This window comes from Centropristis striata, chromosome 19, assembly GCF_030273125.1.
Source record: "Centropristis striata isolate RG_2023a ecotype Rhode Island chromosome 19, C.striata_1.0, whole genome shotgun sequence".
NCBI classification, from domain to species: Eukaryota; Metazoa; Chordata; class Actinopteri; order Perciformes; family Serranidae; genus Centropristis; species Centropristis striata.
In genome coordinates, this window is record NC_081535.1 from 34529465 (window position 1) to 34542884 (window position 13420).

At 38.3% G+C, this 13420-nt stretch overlaps 1 protein-coding gene across 2 annotated transcripts in view; it reads right to left on the minus strand.

Moving 5' to 3' along the window:
* The window catches only part of ap3b1a (adaptor related protein complex 3 subunit beta 1a), an 88564-nt gene that overhangs the window by 24593 nt on the left and 50551 nt on the right, over nucleotides 1-13420 (minus strand). For both annotated transcript variants that reach the window (XM_059357783.1, XM_059357784.1), the window contains exons 20-22: nucleotides 12976-13132; nucleotides 9356-9404; nucleotides 7986-8089 (exon numbers count right to left, since the gene is read on the minus strand). In XM_059357783.1, coding sequence (XP_059213766.1) covers nucleotides 7986-8089; nucleotides 9356-9404; nucleotides 12976-13132 — 310 coding nt within the window. The remainder of the gene's footprint in view (nucleotides 1-7985; nucleotides 8090-9355; nucleotides 9405-12975; nucleotides 13133-13420) is intronic.

Below are 13420 nucleotides of genomic sequence, written 5' to 3' on the forward strand. Positions count from 1 at the left end.
ATGAACGAGGCGTCCTCCTACGGCGGGCGTGTCACGGTGAGAGGATGAAGAATCACTCTGACATACAGCAGAGAGACCAGTTCTAGTGTTTCACTGGGCAGGATGAGGAATAAAACACTCACTATCATTGTGTTGTTGCAGCGAAACATCACCATAACCTGGTTTCTCTGTAGAGCAGGGGTGGGCAATTAATGTCCCCAAGGGGTCACATGACCAATACCACGAAGGCTGCAGGGGCCAGACCAAAACTCTGAACTAAATTCTGCTCAATATTAATTTAATCGCTTTATAAAATACAGTAAATTATCTGGCTTTGAGCTGCTGCTGATAAGAATACATGTAATGATCAGACTGTTAATGTGGAGCAAATCAAATATAGCAGTAAAAAGTAGTAAATACTCCAATCACTGTATCACTTTAACATTTATTTTAAACACAACTGTAAATGTCCTTTAGCAAGGTTCCTATTTGTGTTTTTGTATTATATAGCTTGTTTTTTCATGTTTGTACATTTTCAAGGTGTTTAACAATGTTGTGATGCTTTTATTTTTGAAAAGGTGTCGTCCAGTGTAAAACGGGTGCTTTCATTTTGAAAGGTAGTGACAGGAAATAACCAGTAGAACGGTTAAATGAAAAAACGAACGGTAAATAATAACGAGTGCGTAGTAATTCATATAAAGTCTATATAAAGTATCAAAAGGCTTCTATAGTGGCTGGCTGACAGGACACAAGGTTTGTTAGAGTTTATTTTATTCTGTCATATATATTAGTGGCTATATTTGTTGTCTTAACTATAGTAAAAGTGCTTGTTAGCTCTAGTGCTAATGCTAATGTTTGCTATTTTTTTCAAAATAAAAGCACTGCGGTTATATTGATTTCTCTTCGCCCATTGCCCAGGTCTGCTGTAGAACCTGGTACTTTAATCTGGGGGGTTTATTCTTATTTATTTAGCATAATTGGGCTAAAACTCCACAATGACTTTTTAGCATTGTGGATATGCCCTTATAACAGGGCTGTCAAACTCAAATATACAATGGGACAAAATTTAAAACTTGAATAAAATCGCGGGCCAATTTATGTAGCGAGCTAAAGACTCAGTTATTTCAAAAAGCTTTATAGGCCACAAGTTTGCAAAGAAAACAGCACAGTAATTCTCTTAAAATTGCATTTTAATATATAATAATAGAACAGAACAGCATGAGGATCACAATCCAGATCAGGATGATTGAAATGAACAAGAACTCATTCAGGTTCCAGTACGAAGAGACAGAGAGGAGAAAGCTGCAGGATGAGAGCTGCATTTCCACATTTCTTCCCCAGAAACCTGCCTGCTGCAGCTTTAAGTGCATGTAAACGCACTGATTGATATAAATGGGATAGACAAAATAATAGAAACATCTGCAGCCTCCAGAATGAAAGCATTAGTTATAGTTAGGTGTGTGTAATAAACTAGCCACTGAGTGTATTTGTGGCTAGTTTTCTTGCTGTGATTCTGCAGCAGTATAAAAGCTGCCCGGGTCACATCTGATACAGAACAAACCGTCCAATCACAGCAGCACAGGCGTCTCCGGCGCCTCGACCGTCAGTAAAAGAGGTCAAACAAACATTTGTTGCCGCGCCGTAACGCCGCCGCGCCCTCACAAGCGCCCGTCACGCCACCGCCAGCCGGCAAATTTATTGGGCCACTTTTGTATTTGTCAGAGCAGTCGGTGTCGATAAAGCTGGCCATAATGTTTGCCACCCCATCACAAGGAGATTTACCTCCCTGACAGACACATCCGGCTTCAAGGTCCTGTCTGTTGGCTGTTGCCGGCGGCAACGCCAGCAGGGAGGGAGGCACGCAGACAGACAGGACGGGCCTTCACACGGCTTATTATCACCAATTTGACACAGTGGACGGTTAAAGCTTGACACCAGCGCCCACACAAGACCCTTCACTCTCCCACCCACTGTTGTCCTGCAGCAGCACTATAACACTATAACACCTGAAGAGTAAATAAGAGAAGAAGAAGGATGTAACCTTGACTTCTCCGTCAGTTCTTCCTCCGCCCTGGACAGGAAGGAGGGAGGTGACAATGAGGCAGGAAGTTGATTGAGAGGCTCTATTATGCATCAACTTAAAGGAAGCTGCTGTGATGGATGACACAGACACCAGTCACCTTCAGCGCCCGCCCGGACGCCACGCTCCCAGCATCCTCGCTGGCAAATGACCTGAAAATCCCGCTGACATATTCAAAAAGGGCTAACGGGAGGCGCTAACCGGAGCCGCTAGCCGTGTGCCGCGTGGTGCATAAGAGGGACAATTTAACAGAAAGTGTGAAAGCGTGGGGGGTACAGAGACGTATGGGCAGATATTGAAAATCCATTTGTGTTTTTCTGGCTCCAGCAGCAGAGACAGGCTTTCATTATGCTCTACAGGAGTTGGAGGATTAAGGTACGGGACATGTGTTTGACTTTAGGCCTAATTGTTCCCCTCAGTCAGGAGATGACAATTAATTGAGGGGCGTCACAAGGACCTTGGCTGCAAATTGGATTAAATAAATGTTACTACAGCCTTTGAAAACTACTTTAATGTAACAAGAAGTCTCTCCAGCGCACACAGACAGAGGTTACTTCATTTATGCCAATTTGTCAGTAAATTAGGTATTTTAAAATGATTAATTTTGAAATTTTCCATTAAAGAACATTAGCAATAATAGACGATTGTTATTCAGAAACAGTATTGTCCTTCATTTAGCTTTGCAAGTATTGTTAACAAACTGCCAAGAGCTCCTTTACATTAGCATGATATTTAATAGCTGTAGGGCTAAAACTATTCATTATTCTCACCATTGATTTATATGCTCATTATTTTAACAACTAGCCCTTTAACTGTTTGCTCATTTTTAGACCAAAAATAATAAAAACTTATGACTATAGAAGATTACCAGCAGATATACAAACTGAAGCAGTTGGAACCAGTAGATTTTTTAACATTTTTGCTTGAATTTCTAGAGAAAATATCAACCAATTGACATGGCTCCAAATAATAATAATAATAATAATAATTAATGAATCAATTAATAACAAGGGATTCATCTTGTTACTCTCTTGGATCACAACCAAAGAACCCCGATTATAAAATAGTTGGGACACGATGTAAAACTTTCATTCTGATTCTGATTAGCTAAATCCTTTTTTAAATCCTAAAACTGTACAAAGGCAATATATTAAATGTTAAAACTGACAAACTTTAATCTTGTATTGTAAATAAACACCCTGATGCATTCTGTCTTTATTTCTGTTCATTTGCGGTTCTTCTTTGTTGAATCTGACTTGCATAGGTTATTTTGTTTAACGTGTTATTGTTGTGAACAGCACAATAATGGCATGTTCAAAAAGCAAAAATAAACAACAAATGCAGATGGAAAACAATAAAAAAGAACAATAAAAAAGGGGAATTATAACATCATACAAGACATCTACACAATGGAAAAAGTGACTTTTCATCTAAAGTTACAACTGGACTCATTTTACAAAACCTGGTCAAAATGGACAGAATATGTTAAGCTACAAGTTCTGATTTTATTTAAAACTGTCATTTAACTAACAACGACTGCTGCAAAGAACGATGATAGGAGAAAATGATGACCCCCACACCAACTGTTCTTGTTCTTTGTTCTGGATAAAATGTTTAAAAAATTCCTCAATAAAAAGTGAATTTAAAAAAAATAAAAAGGGGAAATATGACACAACCTCTGTCATGGGTCTCAAACTCGCGGCCCGCGGGCCAATTGCGGCCCTCGTGAAGATGTTTTGTGGCCCCCACCTTGATATGAAAGTTTAATGTTAGTTTTATATTATATATGATTTAATTAATTTTATATGAATGACACTTTACTTTTTTTTGTAATTGTGTCTTTTTGGTAATTTTGTCTTTTAAAAAAAATAATTTTGTGTCTTTTAGTAATTGTGTGTCTTTTTTGTCTTTTTTGATAATTCAGTGTCTTTTAATAATTTTGTGTCTTTTTTTTAATAATTCTGTGTCTTTTTTTGGTAATTGTGAATTTTTTGGGTCATTTTATGTCTTTTTAAAGTAATTTAGTGTTTTTTCAGTCGTTTTGTGTATTTTTTTTCGTAATTTAGTTTCTTTTTTTGGTCATTTTGTGTTTGTTTTTTTTAGTAATTTTGTGTATTTTTTTTCTGTCATTTTGATTCTGCCTCCAGTGGCCCCCAGATAATTTGAGTTTGAGACCCCTGCTTTAGAGAAAGTCAAACACAAGATGCCACAGCTCCACAGAGACAGACAGATTCTGTCCTCAACAGCAGCTAATAAGAGAAAAAAAGCTGAACCAGCTGCATTAAAACACAAACGTTTCCCGGTAAGTGTCCGGCTGCTTTTCCGACTCTCTTTCTGTGTCTGTGTGGGCATTTATTCCTGTTTAAGAGGCAATCTCCTCCGTTTGAGTGGCAGCAGGAGGTTTGGAGGGCAGCGGCTGCTATATTCGTGGCGCTCAGGGTCCTTTTGCTGATTCATAATTAGACGTGAACCCGGAGCGCCGACTACGGCGAGGTCAGGGGGCGAGGAGGAGGCGTGGAGGAGGGGGGGGGGGGAGCTGGCGCCCGCCTGATGGACACCAAATGAACAAATTATGATGGCCCCCTCCGGGCGTGATGGGGTCAAACGCCGTGCGCCCCGCCGCTGACAGTTCAATTTCCCCCCAACGCCGCGCCATTCGCTGGTTCTAATTATGAATGAAAAGTTATCAGCCTCCGCCGCCACGCCGCACACACGGACAGCGGTCGGAGCAGGGCGGCGGGGATTTAAGAGGCATTTGTGAGAGATCCTAATGTCAAAATGTTATTAGAGGGAGCGGCAGCATGCAGAAAGTGGGGAGAGGAGGAGCAGCCAGAGGAGGAGGTGGGTCACACAGTGACCAGGGTTAATCTAAATGCCTTTGATAACCATGCAGTAATTCTCTAAAAGGGCCCGAGCGCTCAGCTGAGACTGACTCGCTGCCTCGGTGGGCAGATTGCTGAGAAATAGAAATGACACTGGGGCCAGTGTGTGTGTGTGTGTGTGTGTGTGTGTGTGTGTGTGTGTGAATAAAGGTGAGGTTATTTACCCTTGTCTATGAATCCCGGTGCCCATCATGTATTTATGCATAGAATTGACTCTAAATCAGATGTTGATGTGCAAAAAGTTCCCTGTTCTAATCTGCATTTCTATTCTCCATTACTGCGTGGCCTTCACCTGAGGAGGGGGAGGCACTAACAAGACGGCATAAACGCTGGCCTGAGAGCAGCTGTCAATCATCCTGACTGACAGGCGGCAGGACTATAGAATATAGAGTAACTCACTCGCAACCAAAGCAGAGCTGGGACACACAGCTGCTGGAAACACATTTACCTACATGCAGGCAAACTGTTTACCATAAAAAGTTAACGTAGACTTAAAGAAGTCATGATAGAGACGCTTTAATAGTGATTTTCACTTAATTGAGACTGTAAATGCAGCAGCACATTCTTTACTCCTTCATATTTGACGTTTACTGGGAACTTGTTGACTCCAGTGGTGATTGTAGAATAAACTAATTGGCTGTAGGTTTATATTTATCCTTTAATCATTGTAGTGATCTTTTCATTTTACTCTCAGGAAGAAAGCCAACAAGCATATTTCCCAAATGTCAAACTATTATTAGCTAAGATATTGTAACTCTGGAAGAGGAGTCCCTTCTCTGTCGCTCTCTCTGAGATTTCTTCTCTTTCTCCTACAGTAACTTGTTGTTTATATTGAGATATATGACATATCTGAGACCCCAAAACCTGCCAGCAGCTTTAAAAAGCATGTGATCTGCAAGATTACACAGTTTTTGATTGACAGAATCTAGAAAAACAGATATTATCGGACCTTGAAGGGATCATATGTGACCAATGCTTCTGTCACAAAGGAAAACCAAACAGAAGCTTAAAATTGTTTATTTTATCACTTTATTCTACATGCGTTATGTAAAAATGTGCCCAAAATAAACAATTTGCACTAACTAATTTTGTGCTGTTTGTTCTGGGAATCCATGATTGATTCCTCTGAGATGAACAGTGACACGAAATAATGATCTGAAACTGATCTACAGGCCGTTTACACAGAGCCGAGAGGAGAGGACAAGAGAGTTACAACCATGTAAAACTGCAGTTCAATCCACATTTGAAAAGAAATCATGAAGGAAATTTAAGTGAGTTTTTTAAAGATTTTTGCCATTATATTGGCATTTTTTATTTCCCTCTACTTTCAAATAACAGGGGCAAAAAAAACGCCTGAAACTGCTTGGGGTCCAGAGAGTTAAATGATAACATTAGTGATCAAAAAAATGTATCCACCATTAAGTAAAATAGCTCTATTTGTAATTTTGTGAAATATATTTACAGTTAAGAAATCAAACTGAAGTAAATTCCATGCTGAACACATTAACCCACTGAAGCCTGGAAAGCGGATAGGTTGTTTTGTAGTATTTGTATAAGCTCTCAAATACTTTTTGAATTTCATTTCTATCTGCTACAGAGGCTGAAAAATCTATTATTTAGTAGAAGAGTTGACACTTCTGTTGAATTTCCAGAAAAACTTCAGGTTTTAGGGGCTTATTTTAAAATCGCCCAGAGGTTTTACAGGCGTTTTAGGCCTCAATGGGTTAAAAACAGACTAACAGCATCAATGTTACGATTTCAACCCTTCCAAGTTACCACAGACTGCACAGAGTGGGCTCTGAGACACTAAATAGACACAGCAGCAGCAGGAAGAATGGTCTGGACATTTCCTCCCCGAGGGGAAAAAAGACAAGATACTAAATATACAGCGAGTAGAGTCGCTCACACACCGAGGAGAGAAAGGAGCCGTCACACTACGAAAGGTCAACCATCAGATATACACAACAGCCAGACACCAGGGACACCACACCTGACAGAGAGAGATGGAAGGTGACAGAGAGAGAGAGAGAGAGAGAGAGAGAGAGAGAGAGAGAGAGAGAGAGAGAGAGAGAGAGAGAGAGAGAGAGAGAGAGAGAGAGAGAGAGAGAGAGAGAGAGAGAGAGACAGGACTTATAGATGAGACGCAGAAATAGAGTTCAAGGGTTTGTAGGAGCAGAAAGACGGACTATAAGAGAGGAAACAGGAAGAGCAGTCGCAGCTCCTGACTGGCGATAAATATAAGAAGCAGAAAAGGTCAATAGTTGGAGTCTGCAGCAGAATATAATGCTCCACCAGGGAGAAGACTCATCCAGCAGCTCATACGCTGCTCTGTTAGTGTCCGACAACAAAAGAACAATCGACTCTCAACACACGCTGATGGAGGAAATATCATCCTGGGTTTCTAATGCACACACACACCAAGGTTAGAATAGTTTTGGATTTTTCATTAGTTTTAGTTTTAATTTCGTTGTGAATTTTTGTTTTCAAATTCCGTTAGTTTCAGTTAGTTTTTAGAGTGAGTTTGCTAGTTTTAGTTTAGTTTTTATTTTTTGAAAATGCTTAGTTTTAGTTTAGTTTTTATAAGTTTTTGTGTTAGTTTTTGTTTTTTTTAGTAATGGGTATGTGCGTTCATTTCCTTTGGTTTATCATCTCAGCCCCAATAAGGTTATTAACTCTTACAGTTCTGGGTGTTTTGAATTTTGGTTCTAGTGTAAACATCCCAGTCTCAGTAAACATATTCACCATGTGTTGCATGTTCTAATAGAAACACTGAATTATGAATGAAAAAAGTTGACAAAGACGAAAACTAAGGACATTTTCACTATAATTTTAGTTAGTTTTGTAACCACACAATACAGTTTCAGTTAGTGATCGTTTTTTTTAAAAACTCTTGTTTTTATTTTTATTTCAGTTAACAAAAATGTTTTTTCAATTTTAGTTTTCGTTATTTTGTTAGTTTTCGTTAACTATAATAACCTTGACACACACACACACACATATATATATATATATATATATATATATATATATAGGAGTATACGGACCTGCATGGTGGAGGAGATGTTGGAGAGCGAGAGGCCCTCCAGGTCCGACAGCAGACTGGAAGAGATGACTGAAGACTTTGGTGCGTTTGTGGCTGCAGGTGAAACTAAAACAGAAACATGAAGCTGGTTAGAGACACCATGGAGGAGACTGCTGTTATCACAGGGTTTACTGTGATTCTGCCACTGGGGGGCAGCAAACACAAGAATTTTCAACCTCTAGTATAATTTTTTTTAAGTGAGGTCTGAGGTACTTTTTCCTTTAACTCTTAATAGAAATTAGCTGAGGAAGAAGCATTCATAATATACAGAAATTTTAACTCTAACAGCTGTTTCCACAGTCATAGTAATGGTATCAATTTATCTGGATATTAAGCTAGCTAGCTATCAAACTTGGAGACCAACTGCAGGGAGATAGCTAACTAAAAAAGGAAAATAATGAACTTGATGAAGTGAAAACACACTGTGAAAGGGTCAAACACCCAAAAACAAGTGAACTGCTATTTAAATGTAAAGAGACATATTATGGTAGTAACCTGTCAATCACAGGCCAGCCTCGCTCTAAAGAACCACCCCTGCTTTATCATTATGATTTATTATTTACTAAATTAACATCCTGCTGTATTGAGGAAGACTGCAAGCTAATGAAACTATGAACTTCTATCAGAATGTTTCCTGAGGTCATAAATCAAGTGAGAAGTAGTTATTTTCCTGTTGCCTTACATACTAACAGACTTGTTTTTGCAGCCAGTAGACCTTTAAAAAGTCTGGACTGTAATAAAGTTCAATCTTTGGCTGATGTTTTGTTGAGATGAAACAGGCCTGTATGTTTACAATTATAGTTTGTTTCAGTGTCATTTTAATTTGGTTAAGAATAAATTATTATTAATTATGTAAGTACTCTTTCTGCTGATACATCCAACAGATGCAGAAGTCCTATATTCTCTCCCACATTAGCTCTCTTTGGCTACAGAGAAAGATCCTTCCATGATTTCTAACTTTTTGTGTTTGCCGTTTGTTGGGTAAGTAGAATACATGTGTCTGATCAGAGCTGTTTTGGAGCCTGCTGCTGTTGAAATAGTGTCTAAATGAGCAGCTAAAAGACACGATGAGAGCTGAGGGAAACAAGGAGGTTAAGGTACAGTTGGGTTTATTTGCTGGTTTTACTTTAGTCCTGCAGATGGATTTTTATAAACTAGGAGCGGATCTGAATCATGAGATGGATACACAAATTATTCTTCACTTTGGTGAAGACTGAAGTGTCGTGTCCTTGTCTGAGGCCTGTTCTTCCTTCTTGTTCTCTCTGGTTCTGTCTGCTGAAGTGGTTCCCTTAATAAAAGTGATTTACAGTGGAGAAGTGTGGATAAACTCACAGTCATCAAGATCCAGTAAAGAAACTTCCGCCTTGGACTTCACTTCCACCTGAAAAACAAAGAAGGCAACATGAAGCTGACCACCACACTGTAAAAAAATATTCTGTTAAATTCACGGTAAATTACCGGCAGCTGTGGTTGCCAGAACTTCACCGTAAAAAATACAGTCAGGGGGTTTTCTACTGATTTAGAAACTAATTTAGACCGAATATTCTCGTTATTTTTAAGATAATTGTGTCATTCATTCACACATCATGGCAAATCTCCATTAACTTTACATGAAAATGTTATATTTTTACAGCAAAACTGTGCGTTTCCTACAGTTCATAATTAAAAGTGTCTACTACGGTGATACACAATTTTTTATTTTACGCCCCATTCCTGATGCAATTTGACAGAGTTTTACTGTAATTTATACAAACATTTTTTACAGTGCAGAAGAAGAGAGCCAGGAACAAACACTATCAGTATGCATCGTCAACTTTCCTGGTTAATGGTAGAGTACAGGTTGGCGTGCAATACAACAACATTTTTTTAGAAACACTGTCTATTCTTTTCAACCTGTTTTCTTATATAAACAAATTGTCAGATGTGATCAGGTTCATTCTTATGAGACAAGGTCAGCTAATGGTGGTCAGATGATGTCACCATGTCCAGAATCAAACGCTTTAAAGAGAACAGTTATTTATCGTGCTATCAGTTATTGGAATAACTGCCCACTGAATATACGTGAACTGAATAGTAAAGTATCTTTTAATTATTACTTGAGAATGCACTATTTAAATTTGTGAGTAGTGAATTAACATATTTACTGTATGAAAGTGAGAATTAATGTAATAGATATGAATGTAATAACTTATTCTGAATGATTTCTGATGACGTATATAATAATGTCTACAATGTTTAATTGTTAAGTGATTTTTGTTTTGTCTCGTGGACCCCAGGAAGACTAGCTCCTCCCACTTTTGGTGACAGCTAATGGGGATCTTTTTAACAATAAACAATAAACAATAAACCTCACAACAACAGGACTAGGATTGTGTGTTGTTCTCTTCAGGTGAAATGTTTCAATTCTGCCGTCTCTCAACACATTCATCCCAAAAAACTGATCTTCTTGCATTTATATGCAACACGTCATGAATCTGATGCTGAGTGTCGTGTCACAGCCGCTCCACGCCGCCTGGAGCTGCTGAGGCGAGTTTGTCAGCTGTTGACTTGTGGGAATTACAACACTCGCACCACAACAGGCCCAATAAAAACACATTTAAACATACGAGCGCTTTTATCACCCTTTCTCCACAGCCTCCTAACCAACCACGGCTCCATTCACGTCACATAAAGAACCATAAAATTCCACTCTGCATCCTGCAGGCTGAGCAGACAGGAAGGGGAGAAAAAACAGTGCAGGAATGAGAGTGAAAACAAACAATAAAGTTAGAAGCCGTATCTTATCAGATCTTCTCTGATTGACGCTTGGAGGCGGTAATAGAGACGGAAACCTTGTTAGTAAATGGAGGTCTGAAAGAGCAAGAGAGAGAGAGAGGGAGAGGCAGAGAGAGATGCATAATTCATAGGCCATGACCAAATGACAAACTGGATGAAATGAGAATTTCATAGTGCAGAAAAGCAAAGGGAGGGCGAGAAATAATGTGATGAGCAGAACAGGTAAGAAAAGGATGGTGAGGGCTGAGAGAGGGGGATGAATGAAAGACTGGAAAAGAATAAAATGAAGCTGATAACAGGAGCAAAATTATATCCTGCAATATAAATTTGGATTGCGACACTCTTGCCAGCTGTGTGTCTGAGGAACAGCATCTCCCCGGGATAACCTGCTGATTATACAGCAAAACTAGAGTTTCATATCTATTCTGTTTGCTAGAACAAAAGATTCTACTTTGCTTTAAACAGGATGTAATACACTGTAAAAAATGTTTGTAGAAATTACAGTAAAACACTGTCAAATTGCATCAGGAATGGGGCGTAAAATTAAAAATTGTGTATCACCGTAGTAGACACTTTTAATTACCGTAAATCAAGGAATAGCACAATTTTTACTTTTACTGTCATGAACTGTAGGAAACACACAGTTTTGCTGTAAAAATATAACATTTTCATGTAAAGTTAATGGAGATTTGCTATGATGTGTGAATGAATGACACAATTATCTTAAAAATAACGAGAATATTCAGTCTAAATTAGTTTTTGCTGATATTTAAATTTACAGTAGAAAACTCACTCACTGTATTTTTTACGGTGAAGTTCTGGCAACCACAGCTGCCGGTAATTTACCGTAAATTTAACAGAATATTTTTTTACAGTGTATCTTTGCTCAGGGATAAACATGCATGACAGTCGGACACATGCATGAACTTTGTTGCAAAGATTTTTATATAGAAGTTGAAATTCTCCCCAATGTTTCTTACAGTATAATTCACATTTCTATATTATGTCTGTAGCATCATTATTGTTTGTATTGTTCTGTCCTTTTATATACATTTATTTTTAGTAAATACTTTTATTCTGCACTATGTGACTATGAGAAGTTCCACTGTTTCATTGTTTTTATACAATGACAATAAAGAAATCTGAACCTGAAAGACACTAGAATCTATTTCAACGTACACATAGTTGCAACAGTTTTGAGCTTATTGTGTATTTTGCATACATCCATGCATCTTTTATACATTTCTTAGCATGCTTCTTTATTCTAGACAGGCATTTTGACCTACTCTTGTTTTATTCTAATTGTGAATGTGAGTTGTTCCAGTGTTAGCCAGTGAGTTTTCTATAACATGAATTCCTGGATATTAAATGTTGTTCTGTAGTGTTCCCAGTAATTTTGTTATTAAAATGTATATGAGCTACCCTATGTCCCGGTTTAATGTTTATTCTGTTTGAATATGTAAATATATTGTAGCATTGTATGCTGCAAACTGTTTATAATATACTTAAATGTCTATATAATAGTCAATAACCTAATGAATATATTGGCTGAAAACAACCTTAGATCCCATCAAAATGAAGGAAGATTACAAAATAAAAACATCTATATTTTGTCTTTTTACTTTTGTAGACTGAATGTTGGTAGAAAAAGAATATATAATGTGGTTTTATTTGTTTTTCACAGCATCCCAACTCTGCTTGGAGTCAGGGTTCGACTCTGAATAATCATGTTGATGCAAAACCGGCATAGAAAAGTGTGGGGTTTTTTTTTTCATTCAAGCTCAGAAATTAAATATTTCTGCCAGTCCTCTATTTATCCCCCCTCTAAAAATGTGGCTCAAACTGTTTTCATTGTTAGTGAATATGCTGAGGTTTCACCTGTAGTATTAAACTGTAATCACAGTTACCGCCAGTAGTATAATATACTTACATGTCTATATAATAGTCAATTACCTAATGAATAAACTGGCAGAAAACAACCTTAGACCCCATCAAAATGAAGGAAGATTACTAAAAAAACATCTAGTAAATAATATAAAGCGTGGTGCACTGGTGAAGATTATTATTAGATAGACTAGAATAGATTTGTGTCTCACTCTGTTCTGCACATTTCTGAAACTGTTCTGCTGCTCAGTTAAACTATTTGTTCATGCAGATTGACTTCATGGTAGTTTCACCTTGGGTTTAGACTTCACGTCGCTCCTCTTCTTGGGTTGTGTTTGTGGGGCGTCTGAGTCCGAGTCGTCCTCGGAGTCTGAGGAAGAGGAGGAGGAGGAGGAGCTTCCAGCTGACGAGCTGCTGGCTGCAGGTCCGTTCCCGTTTTCATCCGAGTCACTAAAACACAAAAACAGCAAACATTGCCTCAGACGTGGCACCAAGACAAACAATCCAGTACATATGTCGTTAGCCTCATAGCATAATTGCCTAAGTCATTTTTTGGACATATTGTGATATCTGCCTAACTTTACTCTCCTACCACTGCTGCATCTTTCTGCCTTATTGCCTATGTTCTCCAGAATCACTTCCTGCCTTCGTCATCTCTGTGACTTAGGCATTTTTGCGGCTACATACAAACCAAACTACATTATTTCTATGTAAGAAAAAAATTACCTTAGTCAGGGC